General features: G+C 40.6%; 1 protein-coding gene across 1 annotated transcript; it reads left to right on the top strand.

The window, feature by feature from the left end:
* Positions 1-3,161: 3,161 nt before the first annotated feature.
* On the top strand, positions 3,162-25,512 carry cdh31 (cadherin 31). Its single transcript, XM_056396176.1, has 23 exons — positions 3,162-3,515; positions 4,766-4,880; positions 8,215-8,303; positions 8,872-9,156; positions 9,729-9,866; positions 9,994-10,149; positions 11,649-11,793; positions 12,909-13,081; positions 13,323-13,451; positions 14,018-14,158; positions 14,286-14,441; positions 15,629-15,773; positions 17,041-17,213; positions 17,455-17,583; positions 19,251-19,436; positions 20,440-20,684; positions 21,339-21,481; positions 21,723-21,814; positions 22,005-22,137; positions 22,886-23,104; positions 23,633-23,763; positions 24,443-24,586; positions 24,712-25,512. The coding sequence occupies exons 1-23, from the start codon at positions 3,465-3,467 to the stop codon at positions 24,922-24,924; spliced, it is 3,531 nt and encodes a 1,176-aa protein (XP_056252151.1). The 5' UTR covers positions 3,162-3,464; the 3' UTR covers positions 24,925-25,512.
* The last annotated feature ends 1,379 nt before the right edge of the window (positions 25,513-26,891 follow it).

The raw sequence follows: 26,891 nt of genomic DNA, 5'->3' as shown, positions 1-26,891 counted from the left end.
TTTATACCAGTCAATTTTCATACTTTCACATTATGCTAAATGAGATTTAAATTGATGATTGGTCAATCTTAAATGTTCTTTGGATAGACAGAGTAGTTTTCAAGAGTAGTCTTCAAAAACATTTTAAAGCTATTTTCTATATCTTTTCAGGGGCCCTGTTAACAGATTTGCCATGTCCAAGAGTGTCTGTTGAAACTAAATCTAGCAACAAACACATTAAATTCAGCTATAAACGCCCCCTAATAAAATCTGTTTGTGCCAATTCATTTTGAAAGAGCAATGGGGACAACTCTTACACTCTGCCAACCGACCAATGGTATAACTTGATCACTTAGTCAGTCAGTCACTCCGTCATGTGTCTGTGTTTACAGTGCTGGCCCTGCTGTTGCAGTTCACCCAACTAAACTTGAATGCTATATATTCTTATATTTTTCCCAATAGTATGGAAGGTCTAAATTTGCTAAAATGCAAACATTATAAGCTAACATTCTAGTGTTAACCTCAACACATAACTGATGCGAGAGTGTTGAGCTAACGTTCTCCGAACCACAAACATCAAAGTTTGTTAAAAGTAACGCAAATAGCGAAAGATAAAAGAGTCTCAATCCGTTAAACAACCTGGGATTAAAAAGAATATTAAACTGCTGTAAAGCCCCGTAGCAAGAATCTGCTACTAGCCTACAAGGACAGTTAATCTAGTTAACGTTATATCAATATCATATATTTATCAACAGCGTCATTTAAGGAACGTACACAGGTAAGAGGCCAGTTCAGTGTTCAACACATTGAATCTCTGAGCACAAAAATCTTCTGTTTAATATGATGTAGTTAAATAGCCTAATGGTAGCGTTATCTGGCTCCTAGTTAGCATTGCCAAGAGGGACAGAGGGAAAATGCACAAATGTACCACTGAGTCTAACTTAAAACGTTAAAAATATTTTACTGGCATTTACAAGAAGCACCCGGTGCTTCCTACAAACCACTGAACTTCAAAGTATTTAAATACTGTAGTTATTTATTTGACACTGGCAGTATTTGGGGCTGACTGTTAGCTTGTCCACAGATGTTAGCTGGTCATGCTACAAACAGGCCGAGCACATTCTGTCTTTTTTTTGTCCATCACAGGACGTGATTTAAAAGAGAAAAAGACCTTGTACCCTCATGTCACCCAACATGTGTCTTAGGGAAACATGAAAACTCATTCTGTAAACTCACATAAGTTACTCATGTTTTTAGAGTGTTATTTACATTTTGTCTGCAATCTGAGGGCACCCCTAAACTTTGTAATGTTTGTGAGTCGATAAGGACCATCTGATTACATAATCAGTGTTGATCTCTGCGACACTGCCTCATTTGGAGAGGAATAGCAAGTTCAGCCGAGCTTTCAGGTTCTGTGAAGGAGCCTCCCATGTGGGCTGAGTCCTCCATCATGAGCTGATCGGGACAAAGCAATCGTCACACTTAGCAACCGGTCCAGTCACAAGTCAGTCTTAGTCACCTTGTCAAGGATGTGGAACAAATGTCATTTTTTCCAACTCAGTGTTTACCAAATTCTTCTTCAGTTTAAAGTAAGGTAATGAGTGTTAAATTCTCACAGAACAACTGTGAGAATATTTCATTTCAAATGGAGTTATGATACTTGGGCAACTTAACTGTTGATGTAAATTATGCCACAAAAATACGAAATACATTTTTAAAGATGAAAAAACAAAGATATAAATATACAGTTTGAACATATTGAGTTTTCTGGGTTTATGAATGCAAATTGAAAAAAAACCAACAAGCTAGAAATTTTACTCTAAAAGTAACCTGCAGAACAATGGCAGCATCACGTGAGATTATTATACAGTATATCATTTTCCTTTTTCATTTTCAGCTCATACATTTAGTTCAGGTACACAAAAGGCCTGTTAAATTAATAGTAATAGATTAAATCAAGCTTCATTATCAACCAGCTTATGACTTTGTGTGTGAAGTTGCTGGGCAGTCCATAGTCCCTTTGAAACTCTGCAAATCAGGTCGTAGTACAGGCTATCAACCTACTCATCTTTCAGTCAGTTGATGTCCAGACAATCATGGGAAAAAGGATAGAAGGATGAAGGAAGTGCTCTTGTCTCAGGGTTTAATTATTGATGTTTATCACCCTGGAGACTTCAATAAGCACTTTAAGAAAATGGTTAATAAGGCTCTGTGTACTAGTGCCTATTAGTCCATGATTTATGAGATGTTGCATACCCAAATGACTCCTGACATTACTATGAGACTGTTTGCTGTTTTTGTATCACCCCTGTAGGGAGTGTTGTGGCACCGAGCAGTGAGCCTAATCTGTGTACTGTGTAAATACAGCAATACATCAGATCGTGCCTAAAACCATCCTGAATCTCTCTGCCTCACTGTTCTTATACAGATCTCATTTAGTTAGGGTAACCTGAAACTTGCACTGTGTTTTAAAAAAGCCACTGTGTGGTTTTCAGGATGGTTTCACACTAAAGACTTTACAAACACTTTTAGATTGGTTTCACACTTACAACTTTACAAAATGTTTCTCATCAGCAGAAACATATTTCTTTGACATTCAGAGAAGCTTAAGATCAAATTATTACATCCCCAAATATTATATGTGTATATGAGTATGTGTGTATGTATAAATGTATATGTGTAGATACATTATATATACTGTATATGTATGTGTGTATAAGTGTATGCATGTGAATGCATGTGTATGTGTTTGTGTATATTTAACTCTCTCATTCATACATTGTCTTTATCTTTTTGAATGTTTTTATTTGCTTAGTAAAGTGTCCTTGGGTGTCTTGTAAATAAATACATAAATAGATTTTTTTTTTAAAGTTATTATTGTTATTGTTATTAAAATAAGGGTTGTCAATTTTAAAACATATTGTGGATTGTTTGCAGACAGTTCCAGCATGTTGTGTGTGTGTGTGTGTGTGTGTGTGTGTGTGTGTGTGTGTGTGTGTGTGTGAGTGTGTGTGTGTGTGTGTGTGTGTGAGAGAGAGAGAGAGAGAGAGAGAGAGAGAGAGAGAGAGAGAGTTGGTCAGTTGGTTAGTGATTGTCAGTAAGAGGAAATGAGACAGAAAGTAGTGAATGCAGCTGACTAAGCTCAAACACAGCCCGGTGTCTGTTAATAACAACTGGCAGCGTACTGACTATTACCTTCTGAGTATCTTCCGGCGATTTATGACCAGGAAGTAATAGAAACTACTGGTATCTGTCCCTTCAGGTGTGTTCAGCCTGTATGACCATATCGGGAACACGGAACCCGCGCACCTGTAAGCTGACGTCACCCACCTGAAAGTACCTGCAGCAACTAGTCGAGCTGAAGTCATTCAGTTACCGAAACTACCTTCAGGACACAGGGCAAAGAAGTCACGACGACGATTCCTAAAGGATTACAGCTTTTAAACTTGGATTGATTTCGATACTGACAGAGGATTCAGAGGCAGATGGGGACTGCTCGGTTCGCAGTTCTGGGCATTTTAATCGCCATTTTTCAGGTGAGATTCCCGGCTGTCGTTGAGACTTCACAGGCGACGTCCACCCAATTCCGTCGTGTTTAACTTTTTCAAAAAGCTGGTAGTTAATGTAACACTAAGTCTTGTTGTTTGCCTTACTAATTCACGTGTGTGGGGGGGTGGGGGGGGATAATGTTGGTTATTTCGCTTATGCACCGGTTGCCCTTTTTATTTCAGTTAAACCTGTACTTTAATGGTCTACCTGCCGAGGCACCGTGCCGGGGGTGGGGGTGGGGGTTGGGGCGGACGTCGACGGTCAAATAGTATTTTAACAGAGCGCTGCTTCGTGAATGTAAAGTTTGAATAGAAGGTTTTCAATCATGAATAATTTCCAAGTTATTTAAACATGTCAAACCACAACTCAAAGTCAGCTTTAAATCACCATTTTTAGAGGAGTCAGGAGTTGGTGGATGTTCGCGGGCCTCGCCCTTGTTCTGTTGATGTCGTCATCGGCAGGTTAAATTTCAAATTTCCAACACGTTTCGATTTGTTCGAACACAATCTGTTCACATCGATCTGTTACACTTGTGTGTTGATATAGTTTCTTAACTATACGAGTTGTAGTAGTTGTGTTTGAAAGCAGTGTCCATGCAGAATTATAGACTCAAAATTCAGAATTAAATGGTTATTGGACCTTGAAACGAGTAAACATGGTTGAATCGATTGCTACATAATAAAAAGAAAATGCTAAGTATGCTAGTTCCAGATAGCAAAAAATAAATCCAGCCAATACTTGGGCCACATGCCTGTTTTTTTCTGGCCCTGTATACACCCGGTTCCACGGCCCAAATCTGCCCAATATACACCATGATTGTCAAACGCTACTTCCACATCTCGACCAATACAGCCAATAACAGATTATAACAAGCAGAATCTGCCCAGATGTGGAAGTATATGTGTCAGACTCGGGCCGAGGACCCAGGCATATGTTGGGCCAGAAGTTTTACTTTGCTAAATGGGACCATTTGCAGCAGCTTTTCTGGCTTTCTCTGTATTTTATCATTTTGAATTTAATATTTTTGTGGTTTAATAAGACATTTCATTATAACAAAAAAAAAAAAAGATTCCAGCCCTATGTGGCATTGTGTGGTGTTTTCAACTTGTCAACAACAATTGTAGAAATTGTGTTGTAATTAAGAAATGCCATTGTTGTCCAGTAGAATCCCTACTGAATGCACCTTTTCTATACATCTGGCATATGATTAATGGAAATGCTGTTTTTCATCTCCTAGGCCTCAGCTTCAGTTGCTGTTGAGGAGCCAACATGTACACCTGGATTTGAGACGGATTTGTTGATTTTCAAAGTGGCCAGAACGCTCCTGAGGAAGGGCTTAAGACTGGGCAGAGGTAAGAACAATCCAGGAAGTTGCTCTCACTCATTGCCCCAATCCACACAGACCTGAGTGAAACTGTGTGCTATTTGTTAGCTATGGAAGCATCTAGACCCAAATTATAGCCATAGATTAAATTCCTCAGCTTCTGTAAAATGCTGCTCTGGCTCAGATGGCCTTCTACAGAATAACTGTGAGCACAGTTTTCACACGAAGCCAAAACAACCTCACGTCTCAGCTTGCACTCGCTGCACCTCATATAATACTCTTATCTGCAGGGCTAAACAATGTCCCTGAGCCTGTTTTGCAGATCTTGCTCTTCAAACGGTGTCAGTTATACAAAGAAACAGAGCACTTGATGTTTATTTTTGTGTCAGTTTACTGCAAGGTCTTTTCTTTCACTGCCATGAAACTGCCATATCTGTCTGATCATGCAAGTTTTCCACTGCTATCATTTTCATTAATTACTCAACTGATTTTCGTGTCTTTGCTTGTCCATTTAACACAAGCTTAAGCTGTATTGAACTAGGTTTCCACTTTACTGTTTGCAGCTTAAAGAGTTGTATAACATTAGTTGAGATCTACCTTGTAATGGAAAAACTGGAAAAACATTGATGTCAAATGGATTGAGACAGCAAGTAGGAGTAAGACTGAACTTAGGTAGGTAGAGGAAGAAGGGGGGGGGGGGTACTGAGTCTACTGAGTGAGATGTTCCCTCTGTGGAGAAAGGAGAATGAAGGACAAGTCAGTGTCACACATGTATGATATTTAATCATATGTAAAGTTAAATGATAATATCACAAAATGACAACAGCGCCAGTCATTTCTCATGGCTGCTGTAATAAATCAATTTTCCCATCAATACAGGAATACTTGAAACTTCAACAACTTCAACTTTCACATCATTCATTGCTGTACGCATGAAATAAAGATGGTTAATGAAACACACACTCTATTGTGTTAATTTAAAGGTAGTCATGTTGGAGTTGTTGGCTGAACAAGATAGAAAAATATGATATAAATATAAATTGAATCTAATTAAATCTTTAGCATATTTACTGTGTCTGCCTTTAGTCTGCAGTGTTGTGGGGTGACTATTTTTCTGGCTGTGCTGAATATTCGCTCAGCATAACTACATTCACTATCGACAGTAAATATTTGCTTACATGCCCACGTCATTGCAGCAGAGTCCTGTACCCACCAGCTCTCTCAGCCTGTTCTACCAGTTCTCTATATCATGACTGACCTCTGGTGGTGTGAGTTGTGCACTACCTAACAGCCAGTAATAGAGCGTCTATGCCAGTTTACTAGAAGGAGCATATGTTTTTGATGGTATTGAAAGTCATACTTTAAAGAATTCTAAATATCATGGTATATCTTCATATAAGGAAGTCAAGTGATATGTTTGCACTGATTAATTAAATAACTCAAACTGCTGTGGCGTGGAGGAGAAAAGCAGTAACATCTTGCTGCTTACAGATGTTACTGAGCAAGGTTAGAGTTTAAGTGGTGATGATGATAATGAGCTTATCCTTGCAGCTTGTAACTGGAGCTGAACAATTAATCGAAATGTAATCAAAATCCCAATATGGCCAAGTGCAATATCCAAATCACAGGAGCTGCAGTTTTTTTGATAAATGTAAAACGTGTCACAGCTAGGGTTGCAGCGATTATCAACTTTGAAGGTTTGATTATTGTCTGAGGAAGAATCACAGTTTCATGATTATTATTCATTCATTTATTTAACAAGACTACCGATGTATTAAATCACATGAGTATTCTTTGTTCAGATTTTAATGTTATTTAATGCTGCTTTTTCAAACAGAAATATTACAGCAACCAAATTATTTCAGTAAAAAATAATAGTTAAAGATTTAAAAAAGAGTCTATTTCTCCCTTTGGAATTGAATATAAGTGCCCTTTTCTTTGTAAACATCCATGTCAATATTTCACTTTTAAAGGTAAAGTGCTGCAAGTTTACCAGCTACTAGTTAGGGGTGGGCGATATGGCAAAAATATCATATAACGATTTTTTTAAAAATACAATCACGATTTCGATTTCATCACTATCTTAAATTGGAAAAAGAAAAACATACAATTTAGACCAAAGAACCTTTCATAACAGATTTTATTTCAAATAGTCGCAGTTTTGCCTGCATGTGCAAACAACGTAAAGTTTAAGGTAAACAACAACAACATTCTAATTTGCTTGCACTTGATCAGTTGCAGAAAATCCAAACCAATTCCATATAATGGAAGTGGAATTTTTTTTAGCGACCAACTCCGTTCGGCTTTCAGCCATCGCTCTCCCTGTGCTACCGCTACACACACAAACAAGGAGGCGGGTAGGAAAGCGCGTCACTGCCCATAATTCGCTATGATTGGTCGGTCAGGTTGACGACGTTAATACGTCTGGTGCGTCGGTGCATCAGCATAGAACTGCGATTTATAGAATGTGCCCTAGACGATCCCACGATCTCTGCAGTTTGAAAGATCGTGTTAACGTTGTAATCCTTCACGATCTAATATTGTCATATCGCCCACCCCTACCACTAGTATTAAGTTAGTGTTTTACACCTGGCATATTAATCTGCCATACCTAGAGTTTATTCAACACAGATGTGAGGAAGCAACATAATGTAATGTTAAATGTGACAGTGACTGAAGCCGGTTTCCTGCCTGTTTGTTTACTTTTCACTGAAAGCCCAACGGTCACCGCTACACCGCTGATTGACACATTTATATTTAATTCTCGACCAACCTAATGTTTCATTAAGTAACTTGCCACTGACGTAATTTAACTATTTATTCCATTGTAAAGCAAATTTGATGTTTGCGTAGCCTCAATGTCTCCCTCTTTACTCTCTCGATAAGTGCGGCACTTTAAGCTCATGCACCACTGCTGTAACTTTGTTTTTGTTAATGTACCAGCATTATGTCCTTTTTTCGAGTGCGAACAGAAACCCATTCAGTGTAGCTGTCATGAGTTTGTGTTACAACACATTGCACAATTTAGGTCACATTGAAATTAAAGGGGACCTTTTATGCTTTTCCTTATTTTCTGTCATATATAATGTTAGATTGTCAGGTGTCCATATTAAACATGGCCAAAGCTTCAAATAATGAGGTAAACTTATGTAAAAGTAAAGTCCCTGTGAGACCTGTGTCAGTCTTCTGTGGACACTAGGTTTCCAAAAGTTTTTTGTACTTTTATGATGAGCTGACGTCGGCTCGTTAGTGTAGCTTTTTTATCCAGTGTGCATTTTTTGTTCATGTGCTGAAGACTTGCCAATGAATTCTTGGCAGTTCTGCATTTGTAATGGATAAATCTCTCTTCTGTCCAATCCCAGTGGGCTTCACTGACTGCACTGACCGCACAAGGTTTCTGTTCAGAAGTGACGATAGTCGTTTTTCATTACAGACAGATGGCATTTTGTCGGTGAGTACAATTTGACACGCTTGAATCCAAAATCACAATTTCTGATGTTTACTCATAGAAGTTTGAATAATGGGTGTGTTTGGGTAATAAATAAGTAAGAGGAGGGGGAGGGATGTAAAAGATGTAAATTGTGCATGTAAAAGTCCTTGGCTCGCTCTTTCTGAAATACAGTGTAGTGGATTTCAGCCAAATCTGCAGTAACAAAACATAGCTTGGACTCTTAGAGAGTTGCAGTATGGGTGAACATCATTCATCATTATAGTGAAAATAACCCATGTGGATTCCGGGATCCTCCTCCATCAGAGAGACCCCTACATGTGCCTGATTTCTCATCATTTTATTTACCTACAGCACATTTTGAGATTTATATTATTAGAGATTTAGAACAGCCTCTACAATAGCTATGATCACTCTTGTCAATCTACCCTAAACATACTGGTGATGAGTATCATCGTCACATGACTCTCCCAGTGGTTCACTTGACCAGTGTTGCCTAATGTAGGGAGCTTTCTTAAGACATGCAGTGTTAGCAGCATTTCAGCCTTCACTGATGTTTTTTTCCCTCCAGGTAAACAGACCTGTAGCTCTTCATGAAGGACACCTGGACTTTTTCATCCACTCCTGGGACTCGCAAGGTCGCAAAATGACTGTTCCAGTCAAGGTACTGCACCATGGGCACCACCATGAGCATCACCATGGGGGCCATCACGGGGACCACCACCAAAATGTTGAGCACCACCATGGGGCAAACCATGGGGACCACCACCAAAATGTTGAGCATCACCATGGGGACCACAGACACCACCAACATCAGCACCACCTAACTGAAGTGGACTCAGCTAATACCACAGAGGTATGATTAGAGACGCTGCTGAAGGCGCATGAAGAAATAAACTCTTTGTTGTCCAAATAAAAACAGAATCTGGGTTTACGACGGCAAGCATGTTTCAGGCTTCACAAAGCCGAGGAAAGTCCAGTAGATTAATTCAGTTTAAAGATAGTGAGACCAGTGGCCTTTCAAATGTTTTCCTTTTGACTGTCAATTATAGCGTCACCATCAGGCTGATTGTAATCATATTCAGTGGGAAGCATTAGCACATCATTTCCAGTTATGGTAGCAATTTTCAAGCCTCTAGCCCGTTTCAGGTCACAGCAAATTGAGCAAAGGCAAAAGATGGCACATAATGATGAATAGGCTATGCCTCAGATTTTGGTTAATACTTGCCCATTTCTGCAGAGGATGGGAGAATGACTGGAGAAATTGCCCCTTGACAGGAGTCGCCTTGGACAGTACCGGGGTCATGGTTATCTGATAGAGCATTTGAAGATTAAATCAATGCCTACTATAAGATTGGAATTGATCTGTTTCCATGAGTGTTATACTATTCAACCCCTTACTGACTAAATGTGTGCATGTTTTCCTAGAGTGCAACTGAGCCACAAGTGCCTGTAATACACTTTCCCAAGTCTGGTGATGGGCTGAGGAGGAGGAAAAGAGGGGGTATTCCTGACCTCGCTGTTGTTGAGAATGACAGAGGACCCTATCCCCTTAAAGTAGCTCAAGTAAGTTGAACCACAGCCCATTGCGACTGAGAATTTGATTTTGAACAGAGTTAATTTCATACAACAATGGCTGAAGAATGGTTGTAGCGAGTGAGAGTGGTATAACTAACATTTGGTGTTTGTCCAGATCCGCTCTAATGAAGATGAAGTGAAGAAGATCCATTACAGCATCACTGGTCCAGGAGCAGATCAACCTCCTGTTGGCCTTTTCACCATGGACAGAGACTCTGGTATTCTGTATGTCACACAGCCACTGGACAGAGAGCAGGTGGCCAAGTACAATGTAAGATCCCCTTCTATCAGTTTTATACACTTTCTGTCCATTTTTCTGGATCAGTCGTGGACTCATAAGAAACCATCCTTGAGAACATGTGTACCCCGTTTCCCCTCAAAAGTAATTTCCTGCTGAAGTAAATGTAAAAGTACACCGAATTACCAGTTGCCAACTTGCACCCACAACCTCTGCTGTGGCTTCAGAAAATATTCAGACTTTCACTTTTTGCACACTTCGTTGTGATGTAGCTTAACTTTTAAAAGGAAGAAAATTTAATTTTAACCCATCCATCTACACTCAACAACATATAAGAAAGTTAAAACACATTTTCAGGATTTTCTTCACTTTTATTAAAAATTCTGACACTTAAATATCCTATTAACAAAAGTATTCAGATCTTCTGCTGTAATTGTGGTCAGGTGCTTCCTGTTAGTTTTAATAATCCTTTATGTGTAGAACTTCATTGGAGTCCACCTCTGGCAAGTTGAATTAATTGGACATAGTTTAGAAAGACTCACACTTTAGTATATAAGGTCCCACAATTCACACTGGAGTCCGAGGAGCTTTCAATAGACTCCTCTGATAAAACATTTTTGTGAGTCATAGATCTGGGCCAAAGTCTAAAACCATTTTAAAATTTTGAGTGTTCCCAGGAGAACAGTGTCCTCAGTAACTGTGGCAAGAAAAGTCTTGGTCAGGGAGGAGACCAAGAACACAACGGTTACTCCACTCTTTTATGCTCCTTTTACATACAGAAATAGATGCATCCATTTCAAACGATGTAGTCGTCACTGCCCATGTACTTCCATGAATCATTTACAATGGCATGTTGTTAAGCAATATATCCACTAGAGGGCAGCTCAGTTCAAATGTTCTCACAACATGGCAATGGTGGAGGAGGTTGTAATTATGTACCTCTTAAGAAAGAGGCAGCGTTGTAGTGGCAGATTTTATTTCAAATAGTGGCAGTTTTGCCTGCATGTCCAAACAACGTAAAGTTTAAGGTAAACACCAACAACATTCTAATAAAGTGCACTCTTGCAAAAGTAGTAACAGAAAGTAAAATATCAATCAAAGACATTACTGACAGTCATTTCTGTGCAAACTTTGCAAATTACATTTGCTTGCGCTTGATCAGTTGCGGAAAATCCAAACCAATTCCATATAATGGAGGTGGAATTTTTTTTTAGCGACCAACTCCGTTTGGCTTTCAGCCATCGCTCTCCATGTGCTACCGCTACACACACAAACAAGGAGGCGGGTAGGAAAGCGCGTCACTGCCCGTAATTCGCTATGATTGGTCGGTCAGGTTGACGTCGTCAATACGTCTGGTGCGTCAGTGCATCAGCATAGAACTGCAATTTATAGAATGTGCCCTAGACGATCCCACGATCTCTGCAGTTTTCAAAGATCGTCTTCACGTTGTAATCCTTCACGATATAATATCGTCATATCGCCCACCCCTAATGTACAGTATTTGTAATTCAAATGTGTTTTCCTGTGTGCAGTTTCAAGTTCATGCTGTGGCAGAAGGTGCAGGAAATGCTGAGGAGCCTATGGATATAGTAGTGAATGTAATAGACCAGAATGACAACAAACCTGTTTTCACTCAAGATACCTTCCTGGGAGAAGTTCCTGAGGCCTCAACAAATGGTACTGTCAGTTTACTTAGTCTGAAAAATATGTTGGTTGGTTTTCAACATTGTGTTTCACATTAAACAGAGAAAGGAGCTGGATATAGCTGCTAATGTCTGTCCTAAACTTTGATGTAGTGAAATCCAGGACTTGATCCTTCTACATAGTGGATGTGGCAGTCCTGAATGAAACTTTTTCTAATGTAACTTCTAACCCAGAGGTCACTGATAGGCGGACCAGGGTCCAGATCCGGACCCAGGCACCGATCTACCTGTATTTATAACCTATGATTTATTGAGTAGCCTTAATGTCACTGGTCACATGCTGCCACTCAGCCAACCATTGAGACTCGAGTCAGTGAGTGAGATACAGAGACACAGAGAAACAAGAGGAGACAACGTCAGAGAAATAAGTGGGGGAAGTAGGAGATAAGAGAAAACAAGTAGAACAGGTATTAAAGCAGTTCAATTGTGATGTGTTGAGATTGTTATAAAAAAAATGGTTGAGACTTTTAAGAAATGGAGTTAACAAAAAAGAAAAAGGGAAACTCAAGCTTCACTCAGTGATCATTGATTGTACACTACTTTTTATATTTTGGGGTAATTTGAGTCTACTATATGGGGATGTAATGATTCTCGCGAGACAATGAAAAGACATTAGGAAATGACAAACTGGCAAACCATGCACACCACAATCACCAGGAGCATCCTTAGGTTCAATTTACAGCTCTGCCCCTCTCTTCACTTGATTGTCCACGACGTGCGGCCGGAGAGCAGATGATACAGTCACAAAGTGATCATTGATCTTTCATGAATTGTCACCTCACGACCCCCTCCGAGTTTGTAGTATCAGGCCTTCATGGTCTTACTGGAACGGGCACCACCTGGGGACTCTAGTTCTTCTGAGGAAGTTCAGTGCTCATGCTGACAATGATGGAGAAACCTGGAGGGGGGTGGTATGGAAGATGATCTGCTTGATTTTAACCAGAGTGGTGTTTTGTTGTTGGACTTCCATGCTAGCCTTGGATTGGCTTTATCAAATACCGTGTTAGAACATAATCTGGTTCATAAAGGTACTTGATACTTTAGGCCTAAAATGTACTTAATTTACTCTTCTGGATTCCCTCTGTCCAGGTTTTGAGGTGATTACAGTTACGGCCACAGATGCTGACGCACCAAATTCTGACAACTCGGATATCCGCTACAGTATTTTGAGTCAGGATCCATTGTTGCCCAGTGACTTCCTGTTTGTCATCAATCCAGTCACTGGAGTCATCAGAGTCAATGCTGGTGGGCTAGACAGAGAGGTAAGAATTTAAAAACATTTTCCCTGTCTTACTGTGCTTTCGCACCGAACTGTTGAAATACTTGAACGGTTTCAATAGCACAAAAGTGCAGGACTAGTTGTGTGCTGAAAAACTAAGTATCACCTTTTCATCAGTATGTTGGGCCTGGCATAGATTTAGGGGTTTATGCTCAGAAAATGATAGCACAATGTTTAAGCCTTCCAGCTGATCAGTTAATGTCATTGTATGTCTCTACCAACAGAAATACCCCGAGTACACTCTGGAGGTACAGGCAGCAGACATGGTTGGAGAGGGGTTGACTGGAACTTCCAAAGTAATCCTCACCGTAACGGATAGCAACGACAACGCTCCAGAATTCACTCAGATCTCTGTAAGTACAACACACTTGTGACTGTAAATTTTACTGTTTGTTAAACCTCTTCCCCGAAGACCAGTTGTTCAATCGTAGCTTACCGCCATGGCTAGTTCTCAGCATGCTGAAGCTGTGTGCTTTGGGCTGTATTAAGAGTTATACTCGATGTTTGAATATTTTCTAATATCAATTATATTTTTCCCACCTTTCTAAAAACACAACACCCAAATTGCAAGGAATTGATTAAACAATGCGTTTATACTCATTTATTACTAATGTTACACTCGGCCTCTAGCCCGTTTCAGGTCACAGCAAATTGAGCAAAGGCAAAAGATGGCACATAATGATGAATAGGCTAAGCCTCAGATTTTGGTTAATACTTGCGCATTTCTGCAGAGGATGGGAGAATAACTGGAGAAATTGCCCCTTGAAAGGAGTCGCCTTGGACAGTACCGGGGTCATGGTTATCTGATAGAGCATTTGAAGATTAAGTCAATGCCTACTATAAGATTGGAGTTGATCTGTTTCCATTAGTGTTATACTATTTAACCCCTTACTGACTAAATGTGTGCATGTTTTCCTAGAGTGCAACTGAGCCACAAGTGCCTGTAATACACTTTCCCAAGTCTGGTGATGGGCTGAGGAGGAGGAAAAGAGACTGGGTTATTCCTGACCTCACTGTTGTTGAGAATGACAGAGGACCCTATCCCCTTAAAGTATCTCAAGTAAGTTGAACCACAGCCCATTATGACTGAGAATTTGATTTTGAACAGAGTTAATTTCATACAACAATGGCTGAAGAATGGTTGTAGCGAGTGAGAGTGGTATAACTAACATTTGGTGTTTGTCCAGATCCGCTCTAATGAAGATAAAGTGAAGAAGATCCATTACAGCATCACTGGTCCAGGAGCAGATCAACCTCCTGTTGGCCTTTTCACCATGGACAGAGACTCTGGTATTCTGTATGTCACACAGCCACTGGACAGAGAGCAGGTGGCCAAGTACAATGTAAGATCCCCTTCTATCAGTTTTATACACTTTGTGTCCATTTTTCTGGATCAGTCGTGGACTCATAGGAAACCATCCTTGAGAACATGTGTACCCTGTTTCCCCTCAAAAGTAATTTCCTGCTGAAGTAAATGTAAAAGTACACCGAATTACCAGTTGCCAACTTGCACCCACAACCTCTGCTGTGGCTTCAGAAAGTATTCAGACTTTCACTTTTTGCACACTTCGTTGTGATGTAGCTTAACTTTTAAAAGGAAGAAAATGTAATTTTAACCCATCCATCTACACTCAACAGCATATAAGAAAGTTAAAACACATTTTCAGGCTTTTCTTCACTTTTATTAAAAATCTGACACTTAAATATCCTATTTACAAAAGTATTCAGATCTTTTGCTGTAATTGTGGTCAGGTGCTTCCTGTTAGTTTTAATAATCCTTTATGTGTAGAACTTCATTGGAGTCCACCTCTGGCAAGTTGAATTAATTGGACATAGTTTAGAAAGGCTCACACTTTAGTATATAAGGTCCCACAATTCACACTGGAGTCCGAGGAGCTTTCAATAGACTCCTCTGATAAAACATTTTTGTGAGTCATAGATCTGGGCCAAAGTCTAAAACCATTTTAAAGTTTTGAGTGTTCCCAGGAGAACAGTGTCCTCAGTAACTGTGGCAAGAAAAGTCTTGGTCAGGGAGGAGACCAAGAACACAACGGTTACTCCACTCTTTTATGCTCCTTTTACATACAGAAATAGATGCATCCATTTCAAACGATGTAATCGTCACTGCCCATGTACTTCCATGAATCATTTACAATGGCATGTTGTTAAGCAATATATCCACTAGAGGGCAGCTCAGTTCAAATGTTCTCACAACATGGCAATGGTGGAGGAGGTTGTAATTATGTACCTCTTAAGAAAGAGGCAACGATGTAGTGGTGGTCTGTGAGGCCATTTTAATACATTGCATCTCCTCAAAAGGTTCTGCCATTTTTCTCTTCATGTTTTATGGTTGTGTCTTGCTTGAAATATGGGAAATGTATGCACATCAGTGATTTAGTGTAAAACCAGTGGCTGGAATGTGTATCACATCATCTGTACACATGTTCTACTGAGATGGAATGAAAGCATCTGACTCAGTTATTCTTGCATGTACAGTATTTGTAATTCAAATGTGTTTTCCTGTGTTCAGTTTCAAGCTCATGCTGTGGCAGAAGGTGCAGGAAATGCTGAGGAGCCTATGGATATAGTAGTGAATGTAATAGACCAGAATGACAACAAACCTGTTTTCAGTCAAGATACCTTCCTGGGAGAAGTTCCTGAGGCCTCACAAAATGGTACTGTCAGTTTACTTAGTCTGAAAAATATGTTGGTTGGTTTTCAACATTGTGTTTCAAGTTAAACAGAGAAAGGAACTGGATATAGCTCCTAATGTCTGTCCTAAACTTTGATGTAGTGAGATCCAGGACCTGATCCTTCTACATAGTGGATGTGGCAGTCCTGAATGAAACTTTTTCTAATGTAACTTCTAACCCAGAGGTCACTGATAGGCGGACCGGGGTCCAGATCCGGACCCAGGCACCGATCTACCTGCATTTATAACCTATGATTTATTGAGTAGCCTTCATGGCACTGGTCTCATGCTGCCAACCATTGAGACTCGAGTCAGTGAGTGAGATACAGAGAAACGAGAGGAGACAATGTCAGAGAAATAAGTGGGGGAAGTAGGAGATAAGAGAAAACAAGTAGAACAGGTATTAAAGCAGTTCAATTGTGATGTGTTGAGATTGTTATAAAAAAAAAAAAAATGGTTGAAACTTTTAAGAAATAGAAATGGAGTTAACAAAAAAAGAAAAAGGGAAACTCAAGCTTCACTCAGTGATCATTGATTGTACACTACTTTTTATATTTTGGGGGTAATTTGAGTCTACTATATGGGGATGTAATGATTCTCTCGAGACAATGAAAAGACAAACTGGCAAACCATGCACACCACAATCACCAGGAGCATTCTTAGGTTCAAAAGAAAACTAACATATTAATGGCCCTATATAGCCCACCCCCCCCGGATGAGAAGGTGGTGCCTCAGCCAATTGTTCCAAGTTCACCCTCACTACTCGTTTGGGTTTACCAGGTCTGTCCAGCCACCTCTCCTGCCATCTGATCCAACTCACCACCAGGTGGTGATCAATTTACAGCTCTGCCCCTCTCTTCACTTGATTGTCCACGACAAGCGGCCGGAGATCAGATGATACAGTCACAAAGTGGTCATTGATCTTTCATGAATTGTCACCTCATGACCCCCCCGAGTTTGTAGTATCAGGCCTTCATGGTCTTACTGGAACGGGCACCACCTGGGGACTCTAGTTCTTCTGAGGAAGTTCAGTGCTCATGCTGACAATGATGGAGAAACCTGGAGGGGGGTGGTATGGAAGATGATCTGCTTGATTTTAACCAGAGTGGTGTTTTGTTGTTGGACTTCCATGCTAGCCTTGGATTGGCTTGATCAAATACCTTGTTAGAGCATAATCTGGTTCATAAAGGTACTTGATACGTTAGGCCTAAAATGTACTTAATTTACTCTTCTGGATTCCCTCTGTCCAGGTTTTGAGGTGATTACAGTTACGGCCACAGATGCTGACGCGCCAAATTCTGACAACTCTGATATCCGCTACCGTATTTTGAGACAGGATCCATTGTTGCCCAGTGACTTCCTGTTTGTCATCAATCCAGTCACTGGAGTCATCAGAGTCAATGCTGGTGGGCTAGACAGAGAGGTAAGAATTTAAAAACATTTTCCCTGTCTTACTGTGCTTTCGCACCTAACTGTTGAAATACTTGAACGGTTTCAATAGCACAAAAGTGCAGGACTAGTTGTGTGCTGAAAAACTAAGTATCACCTTTTCATCAGTATGTTGGGCCTGGCATAGATTTAGGGGTTTATGCTCAGAAAATGATAGCACAATGTTTAAGCCTTCCAGCTGATCAGTTAATGTCATTGTATGTCTCCTCCAACAGAAATACCCCAAGTACACTCTGGAGGTACAGGCAGCAGACATGGTTGGAGAGGGGTTGACTGGAACTTCCAAAGTAATCCTCACCGTAACGGATAGCAACGACAACGCCCCAATATTTTCTCACAACTCTGTAAGTACAACACACTTGTGACTGTAAATTTTACTGTTTGTTAAACCTCTTCCCCGAAGATCAATTGTTCAATCGTAGCTTACCGCCATGGCTAGTTCTCAGCATGCTGAAGCTGTGTGCTTTGGGCTGTATTAAGAGTTATACTCGATGTTTGAATATTTTCTAATATCAGATATATTTTTCCCACCTTTCTAAAAACACAACACCCAAATTGCAAGGAATTGATTAAACAATGCGTTTATACTCATTTATTACTAATGTTACACTTAGCTGTAACCTAATTTTACCTTTAGTGCCAAGGGGCTACATGGCGTTAGTTTTAGCTAACCAACTGTTACTTAGGAGGCAACGGGTTATTTTAGGAAAGGGCCCCATGCTGGTTCAAATCTGTGAGCAGCAGTTGTCATCTTAGCCATTAAAATCAATGTTGACCTACTGAAAATTTTCTTCTGTCTGAAATCAAGTATGCAGTGTTTTGAAAAATGACCATTAATTCCAATTTTAAATCTGCTGCCATTATACATACATGTGGCACATGAATAATACACTTGACAGTAGGGATCAGTGGTAATATTCAGCATTTTCGGATCATCGTTATGTTTTTTTTTTTTTTGGGGGGGGGGCGGGTTTTTTAACTTAAAAATTTAAATAAAATATCTCTGAGTAAATGTGTTACCTTGTTATATTTTAAAAGGGAAGGGGTAAATCATCTTATTTGGGGATAATATTAATATGATAGAACTATTAAATCAAAGAGCATCTTTAGGCTGCCAGGTGAATTAGTTCACAGGTGAGGACATCACTGAAATCAACCAATTAATTCCAGTCAGACTCTTTGCAGTCTGTGCATACAACCGATAATTACTAATGTACACTCAGTTGTCAGTTTATTAGGAACATCTAGCTAAAACTAATGTAGTCTAATACAACAGTCATGCAGTAAATCCTCCTTCATGGAGGTTATAATGTTCAGTATAAAAAAATGAATGTTTTAGACAGTTGTTGATTATCATTGTGGAGGATGTAGTGTGTGTAGGTGTATTACATTATACAGAGATGTTTCTGTTATTCAGCCTACTTTCACTGATATAAATGGGGTGTAAAACATAATAGGAACACCTAGAAGCCACAGTGAGTGTCCTTATTCAGCAGTAGTTTTGTGTTGGCATATCGGTTCCAAATACCAGTTATGGGTCTCCTTGATAACCGATAATTGGCATCGGCCTCAAAAACCATATCGGTCGATCCCTACTTGACAGGCACAGCGACAGTGACTTGGAGGCTGGGCTTAGCAAACAGTCAAACAAAAGGTTGTCTGGAGAATGTAGCTGATTATAATCATTGTTGGTAATGTAATACTTTTTAAGAAATAAGGACTCATCCTTTTTACTTTTTACTCATCCATTTTACTTTGTAGTGAAAGTGTGATTCTGTCTTGGTTTTGGTCCTGGAAGTTTATGGCATGATTGACTAATCTTTGGGTCTTTAACGATACACTCACTTGTTATTAAAAAGATCCATTTGATTTTAGAGGGGCCAATTAAGGCCAAATAGACTTATTATTTTACTTGTTAGTGTGTACACTGTGCCAACAGCCCTTTCAAGTCCTTATTTACTTTGCTTTACTCTCACACTTTTTAACACATCCCTCCCTTGCATTCTCACAGTATCAGGCAACAGTAGCAGAAAACAAAGTGGACGCTCTGGTCATTACGATGTCAGTAACAGATGGTGATGAGCCACTCTCCCCAGCCTGGAACGCGAAGTTCAAGATTATTGATGGTGATTCTGGAGGATTCTTCAACGTGACGACAGGAAGTAACAAACAGGAAGGAATCATCACAACTGTCAAGGTAGGAAGCAAAGCACAAACTCTCAAACAAGCCACAATATTAAAGTTGAGTGATACACTCACTGAGCACTTTATTAGTAACACCACACTAATCCTGGGTAGTTCCTCCTCTCAGCAAAGCAGCCTGTTCTTCATGTCATGGATCCACCAGATGTTGAAACTTTTCCTGAGATTCTGCTTCATGTTGACATGATGCATCACATCATGTCTGCAGATTTGTCAGCTGCACATTCATGCTGCCAACCTCCAGGGCTGAAAAATGAAGCCAACAGTGAAGTGCTAAAAGCTGCAGTTCCTATAATGGCCACTAGAGTCTGGCTCCAATAAGTCAATCCCCATAGACTCCCATGTCAAAATGTCCAACTTTACAGCAGAAATAAACATGTTTACAGCCTGGTGCAAAAACAGTTTTGGTCTTTAGAGCTAATTTCCTCCTTCATGACAACTGTTTATACAACTCACCCGTTTACATTTTATTAAGGTTTGAAGTTATGAATAATTGTGGGTGTGGCCTCTTTGAGTGACAGGTGGGTGAACATATGCAGTTAGGGGAGGAGTCAGACACTGCCAAGATGGCCACGGTGGAACAGCTCACTTGAAGTCTGTCCGTTCTCCTCTGACTTCTCATCAACAAGGTGTTTCCTCTGCAGAGCTGCTGCTCACTGAATGCTTTTGTTCGTACTCAAACCAGCTGTCTGACTCAAACAATCATGTTATCCTCCAAGTAACTGAGATCACAGTTTTCCTCATTCTGGACCTGCAGGATTTTAGACACTGAACTGCTGACACATGATTGGCTGATTGGATAATTGCATGAAAAAGGAAGTGTACAGGTGTTCCTAATAAAGTGCTCGGTGATATTTTATTTCATAGATGACACTTCTGTGATACTAATTAGTGTTTAAGTGACTTCATCTTAAAAATTCAGAATGAATTAGGGTTTTAGTTGTGCAGCAGAATAATCTGATAAATTAATGAATGTCGTCCTTCTTCCATCCAACCAGGGTCTTGACTTTGAGAAGGCCAAAGTGCACACTCTGTTGGTTGTAGTGGAGAATGACATTCCTTTCGCTACTCCACTGCCCACTTCCACCGCCACGGTAGTGGTGAATGTGCAGGATGTCAATGAAGCTCCAGTCTTTGATCCAAAACAGAAGATTGTGTCCAAACGGGAGGACCTCGCCATTGACAGTGATGTGGTGCAGTACACCGCTTCAGATCCTGATACTGAACGCAAACAGAAAGTCATGTAAGGTCAAACTCTGAGAAGAATACCCTTTCAATACCACACTGAAAAACGCCCTTTAAACAGTGCAGGGGTTTTGTTTTTGTTCATGTTCATGTACTCGTGAAATGGGAAGTCTAATTCGAAGAACACCTTTTTAAACAAGTTTTAAAACCTTTTTAGAGGCTAAAACACAATACAGTGGTTTATAATCATAACTGTTGTAACTTGTTTTGTAGTAACAGTCACAAGGTAAACAGCAGAAATACAGGTTACCTTAGGTCAAATGTCTGCACGCTATGCCTCATGATGATGGTCCTATAGTTCCTGTTCAGACCTTTCCAGTCAGTAGCTGCTGGTATCCAGCAACTTGTTAATGGGGGATTTACCTCAGGTGATGATAAAACAAAGGTCATAGTTAAGTTCCTCATGTTACCTGTTTTTCAGGATTTCCTGAACTATGACTTCCTGATAAATAACTGAGCATTCAGCCAAACAAAAGTAAAATGATATGTTTTCATCTTAAATTGCCGCCATGTCCAAAATACAAAGAACATGTTCATTATATAATAAACATAAACTGATTACACAGTATCTGATGATGGACATGAAGAAGCATGTATTTTGTAATAAGCTTGTTGCCCAGCATTTACACGATTTCCTTCCGTGACTGTCCAGGTATAAAATAATCAGTGACCCTGCCGGCTGGCTGAATGTTGCCAAGGACACGGGTCTGATCAAGGTGAAGAGCCTGATGGACAGAGAGTCCCACTTCGTCAAGGACAACAGATACACAGCTCTCATTGGAGCCTACGACAGTGGTGGGTGAAACACACTAACGTGAGATTAAGGTTTTAATTGTGTCCTCTTTTTTTCATGGACACTGCTGTGTTCATGTTTCACTTTTTAAACATTCAAATGAACTTGTGTGTCCTCATCACTAAAAAGACTCTTTACTTTTAGCCCAGTTAAGAGTAAATTTTCAGAAGCCAAACATTAATGTAAATATGGATTCAGAATTCAGTGTTTTGCTCTCCTCCTGTGTGTCTGTCAACTCACCAGATGAGGTCCCAGCCACAGGAACTGGAACTCTGATCATTCAGCTTGAAGACGTCAATGACAACGCACCCATCATTGAGGAGCGTTTGATCAAGGTGTGTCTCCTCTCACAGTTATCGTGTGTTGAGCTCAGGTTTGACAGGTCTTTGGTTCTGTGATCTGTGTGATCTCAAATGTGCCAGAAAAGTCAAATCAGTAATAAACTTCTGACCTCAGACGTAAAGGTAACCAGATGCCACTGGTGTGCAGGATCAGAAGGTTGAATCTGACATTGTGTGTCCTCAGGTGTGTAACAAAGAGCCGGCTCCTCAGCTGCTGACAGTGACGGATAAAGATGGACCAGGCTTCGCTGCTCCATACGCAGTCTTCTTACACGGCATGACAAAGGCCAACTGGACTGCCAAGATGAATGACACCAGTACGTACACGATGAATACGTGACTGAGAATACAAACTCTAACTGACGTCATCCAGTCAGATATGCAGGCCCAGGAGAAACACCAGTCATTATTTTAAGGTTTTTAGAAGTCAATGTAACTGGATCAAGAAAGAGAATACAAATGTTGTGGTGCTCATAGTCTTCTTCACTGCTGGTGTTATGTTAATATTTTTACGTCCAGCCAGAGGCATATTGTTTTCAGGTTATTTGTCCATCCAGACGTACATATGATAGCTCAGCAATGCCCTGACAGAACTAGGAACCTTCATAAGACTTTGCAACTGCAGCCTTTTCAACTGATTGATGAACTGATCCCATTTTGGTGGTCAGAGATCAAGGTCAATGTGACCTCACAAAACATTTTTTATCCATAACTCAAGACACATTGCATTATGACAAAATTTCACACAAGTGGTTCATATTTTCTGTGACTCTGGATAAACAGGGATGTGACCTGAAACTAGTCTGAGTGGAGGAGGCAGACAACCACCAGGAGGTGATTGAAGTTCATATTTGAATTGAACACATGGATGGTGGTGGCGCTTCCTCCTAGGCTGTAATAAGCTTCAAATTTTCAATATGTTTAGTCAGGTATAAGATTTGGATGATTAGTGAGGCAATACACAGCATGACAGTAACCAACGCCTGTGGAGATTTCCACTATGAAGACTTCTGTGAATGCAGGTGTTACAAAGTCAATTTTAAACCATTTTCCTCTTTGTTGCAGGAACGGGCATCATCCTGAATTTAAACACTAAGCTGGATATTGGGTATTACAATGTGGTCCTGAGGGTTGCAGACAACCAGGGCCTGGAGCAGGACAACACTTTCCAGGCCAAAGTGTGTGACTGCACTGGAAAAGACTTTGTCTGCAAAGGGCGAACTGCTGGTGGTCCTGGCCTGTCCACAGTCCTGGGAATACTGGGAGGCATCCTGCTGCTGCTCAGTGAGTCTGATGTTTGATTTGAGTTAGATATGGAATATCATCATCATCCCAGGGACTGCAGATGAAAATGATAAGAGAAGTCATGAAGCTTTGGTTTCGATATTTCACTTCAATTCACTGAAAACACTGACCTGCTGCTGTTCAGTCTGTAGGACACTGTTCAGAGCAGCTGTCTGCAGCCAGAGATGCTCAGTGAGCTGAAACCTGCTGAATGTCAGTGTCAGGATTGTGTAATGTTTGCTTTGCATATGGCTGTCATAAAAAACTGACTGCTCCACGAATTGAGGCAGTTTTAAGGTTAAGACTTCTGAAGTGGTACATTTGTTGAGGACTGTTTTCAGTGGTGGATTAATCCACACCTGGTGCTGTAGCAGGACAGTGTGTGTGGGACTGAATCACATGAATCTACAGTGTGTGTGTTCATGTAGATGAAGGAACATGTGACCCAGTGTAACAGTGACACTGATCAAGCAGTGACCATGGCTCAGCTCTCGGCTCAGTGCTGACTGAAGCTCTGCTCTCTTTCAGTGTTGGTGTTGCTGCTGCTGCTGCTCATCAGGAGGAGAAGAGTAGAGAAGAAGGAGCCTCTGCTGCAGGACAACGACATCAGAGACAACATCTACTACTATGACGAGGAGGGCGGCGGAGAGGATGATCAGGTAACTGCAAACACAGCTTTCAAACATCCCTTTTCTCATGTGTCCCTGAAGTCGTTCTTAACTCACATCAAGCCTTACAGGTACAAAAACCTGCCACTGCATATGTACATACAGATTAAAGTCTTTAGTGTCTCCAGAGGGAACTGTGTGACGTCTGATAAACATCCTCAAGTGATGTCACTCGAGTCAGAGTGAAGTGATCTGATCAGACCTCTGTAGCCCCCTCCCCCCTCATCTTTGCTGCAGGCTACATACATTAGTCGCTACTAGCAGAACACACCAGAATCTCTGACCAGAGTTGTCAGTTGCTGAGTTGCATTATGGGTAATATAGGCAGCAGGTTTTGACAGGAAAGATGAACGTGTAGAATAAAAAAGATGATACCTGTGGTTCTGCTACAGTGTGTTTGATGGCTTTAAAGTTGGACGACACTAAATCAAGTTTAAATTCATGATTCCAAGTCAGTTCTAATTAGAAATTAAGTTTGTTTCTACATGTTCTTTGTGAAGATACAGATCCATCAAAATAATATCCTTCTTAGATCTGTCATATTCATTTGAGGAGTGTGGATTAGTTTGACATTAGATCATGTAAAGAAACGTGGATTATTGCATAAACCAGTGCCATTGTTAAAATGGAGGAAGCAGTATCTCATGTGTGACCATGCATTTCCTGTCAGGACTATGACCTGAGCGTTCTCCACCGTGGTTTGGACAACCGGCCCGAGGTTTTCAGGAACGATGTGGTGCCAAACTTCATGCCGGCTCCTCAGTACCGGCCTCGCCCTGCCAACCCAGAGGACATCGGCAACTTCATTGATGACGTGAGTCAAAGATACAAAAGCTAATATTTAAATTAGGTCCTTTTCAACCGCTTTCTCCATTTACAAATATTTCTCAGTGATGTAGACTATTTCACTTAATTAATGATCCCCTGCTCTTCCCTCAGAACCTGAAGGCAGCTGACAACGACCCAACGGCGCCCCCCTACGACTCCCTGCTGGTGTTTGACTACGAGGGCGGCGGCTCAGACGCGGGAAGCCTCTCCTCTCTGAACTCGTCGAGCAGCGGTGACCAGGACTATGACTGTCTCAACGAGTGGGGGCCCCGCTTCAAGAAACTGGCCGACATGTACGGAGGAGGAGACGACGACATGCTGTAAACGTAACAAAGAACAAACGATATGTAAAGGTGGATGCACGTGTGGCTGTGTGAATGTAAGAGTGATGTAAGCATGAACTGATAAATGAATGCACCCCGGGGAAGCTGGTCTCAGACATCAGTAGACCTCAGATGTTGTATTTCTTTGTTCCAATGAGTTAACAGCCACTACTCAAAGCCAGAGGATGTTTTTATTTTTGTACAGGAGTTCCTGTTTTGAATGCTGAAGCTGTCTGTCTGTCTCTTACATCCCTGTTTGACTTTAGGCCAAAGACTAAAAATACTTTGTTTATTTCTGGAGACACGTCTTCAGTCTCCATGTTGATTTTTGGATTTGATACTTTAGCCTGCCTTTCAGTTTACTGGGACACACTGAACACAGGCACACATGCTTACAGTTGCACTGGTAACGTTTGTAATTTTGGTTAAGTGCAGTACTTTTGTTCTGTGTAGTTTACGCTACTGCTCCAGTTATTGTTGTTGTTTTGTACTTGTGTTTGAAATAAGAGATGATCAAGGTGAAATCCAGGTAGCCAGCCAAGGCCAGGGTGTGGTCAATGAGTTATCAATAAATGCTTTTTAAAAATGATTGGTAGGCATTTTTTCAGTTGACATCTTCATTACTTTACAATGTCAAACACTTCATGCAGGTAACTCTTCAGGTTCTCTATGATACTGTTGATTTTAAACTTTTATAAAACTATTTTAATACAATGGTGGAATTTGAATGGTCTTTTATTTCAACAGAAATCTTTCAGAAGTACATCAGAGAACCAGAATTGAAGCAGCGGTGGCAACAGTAGCACAGGAGAGAGAGGCGGTCTACAGTAATCCCAACGTGAAATAACAAGAATTCTGTGCAGAGAAAGCCGTTTAAACAACCCACTCAGAAGTTTCCATTTATTCTGGTTAATGACTTCGCCGACTTAGGCCAGGAACACACTGTTGCGGCTGCAGAACTTCTTGGTTTTCATTCAGGCAGCCATGTTAACAGGTTAGAGAGGACACACTGCCGGTGTGACACGCCTCGTGGCTGCGTCGCATGATTGACATATTTGGCGCCTCGCTTATTTTTCACGACGCATCTCGCAGCAAAAACAGTTTGACCTTTTGAAGTTTTGTCAAAAAAATAAATCAAATGAATTTATAATGAAGAGAAAATCCAACATTAAATAGCCTGTGAGCTCCATGTCAAGAGATGGAGTAGCAGCAATGCAGCTGGTGTGAACACACATGCATGATTCTCTGCAGCAGCTTGGTGATGGCAGCCACCACACACACGCAATGCAGGCTGTGTGTTCCTGATGTTAGACACAACTTCAAGTACAGAATCATCCCAGATGAGGTGGCGTCAACTTCAAGTGAACTTCTTTGGTCAAAAGACCTGACGGAGTTCTGCAGGAGTGATTCCTGAAACCCCAAAAATGTCATTTCCTGTTCCTGAAGTCTCTGGTTTGTTGAATGTGTTTTTTGATAGATTGGACTGAAACAAGGTGTGTGGGTAACACCAGCTCAAGACATGTTCATGTTTTATTCTACAACATAAAGTATGTCAGTAAATACCCCAGTCCTGATTTCTTTCATGTCTGTTAAAAAAGGTCAGTTGCTAACAAGTGTCTAAATGAGACCACTGAGGTTGTCTTGGATGTTAAGCGCCATCATGTCGAACATGAAAACTGATCTACTCACCAGTCCACCTTTACGGCCTCATTGTGTTTATACAAACTGTCGGAGGAAAAGGCTTTTGTAGAAGAGGTCAGAGCTAAATCAAACTACAAGTTGAAGTTTAGTGCTGATTGTATTTAGGCTTCAAACATCATAAACTGGTGTTCATTAGTGAAGATGATCCTGCTGAACAAAACCTGTCAGTGTCAAACTATTTTCGGCAATAATCCAAAAGACAATGGAAAAATCCTTTTTTGCTTTTTGTGGAGGGAACCAGGGTGGTGATAACTTCAGGGTTGGACT

This window comes from Seriola aureovittata, chromosome 14, assembly GCF_021018895.1.
Source record: "Seriola aureovittata isolate HTS-2021-v1 ecotype China chromosome 14, ASM2101889v1, whole genome shotgun sequence".
Classification (NCBI taxonomy): domain Eukaryota; kingdom Metazoa; phylum Chordata; class Actinopteri; order Carangiformes; family Carangidae; genus Seriola; species Seriola aureovittata.
The sequence above is the reverse complement of the archived record's forward strand: the minus strand, read 5'-3'. Positions and strand labels throughout refer to the sequence as shown.

Bases quoted from the DNA above. Each gene is read 5' to 3' on its own strand.
- cdh31 (XM_056396176.1), top strand. From the start codon at position 3,465: ATGGGGACTGCTCGGTTCGCAGTTCTGGGCATTTTAATCGCCATTTTT. The intron at 8,304-8,871 runs GTGAGTACAATT...TTTTCCCTCCAG, and splicing joins AGACAGATGGCATTTTGTCG to GTAAACAGACCTGTAGCTCT. The intron at 20,685-21,338 runs GTAAGGTCAAAC...GTGACTGTCCAG, and splicing joins GAACGCAAACAGAAAGTCAT to GTATAAAATAATCAGTGACC.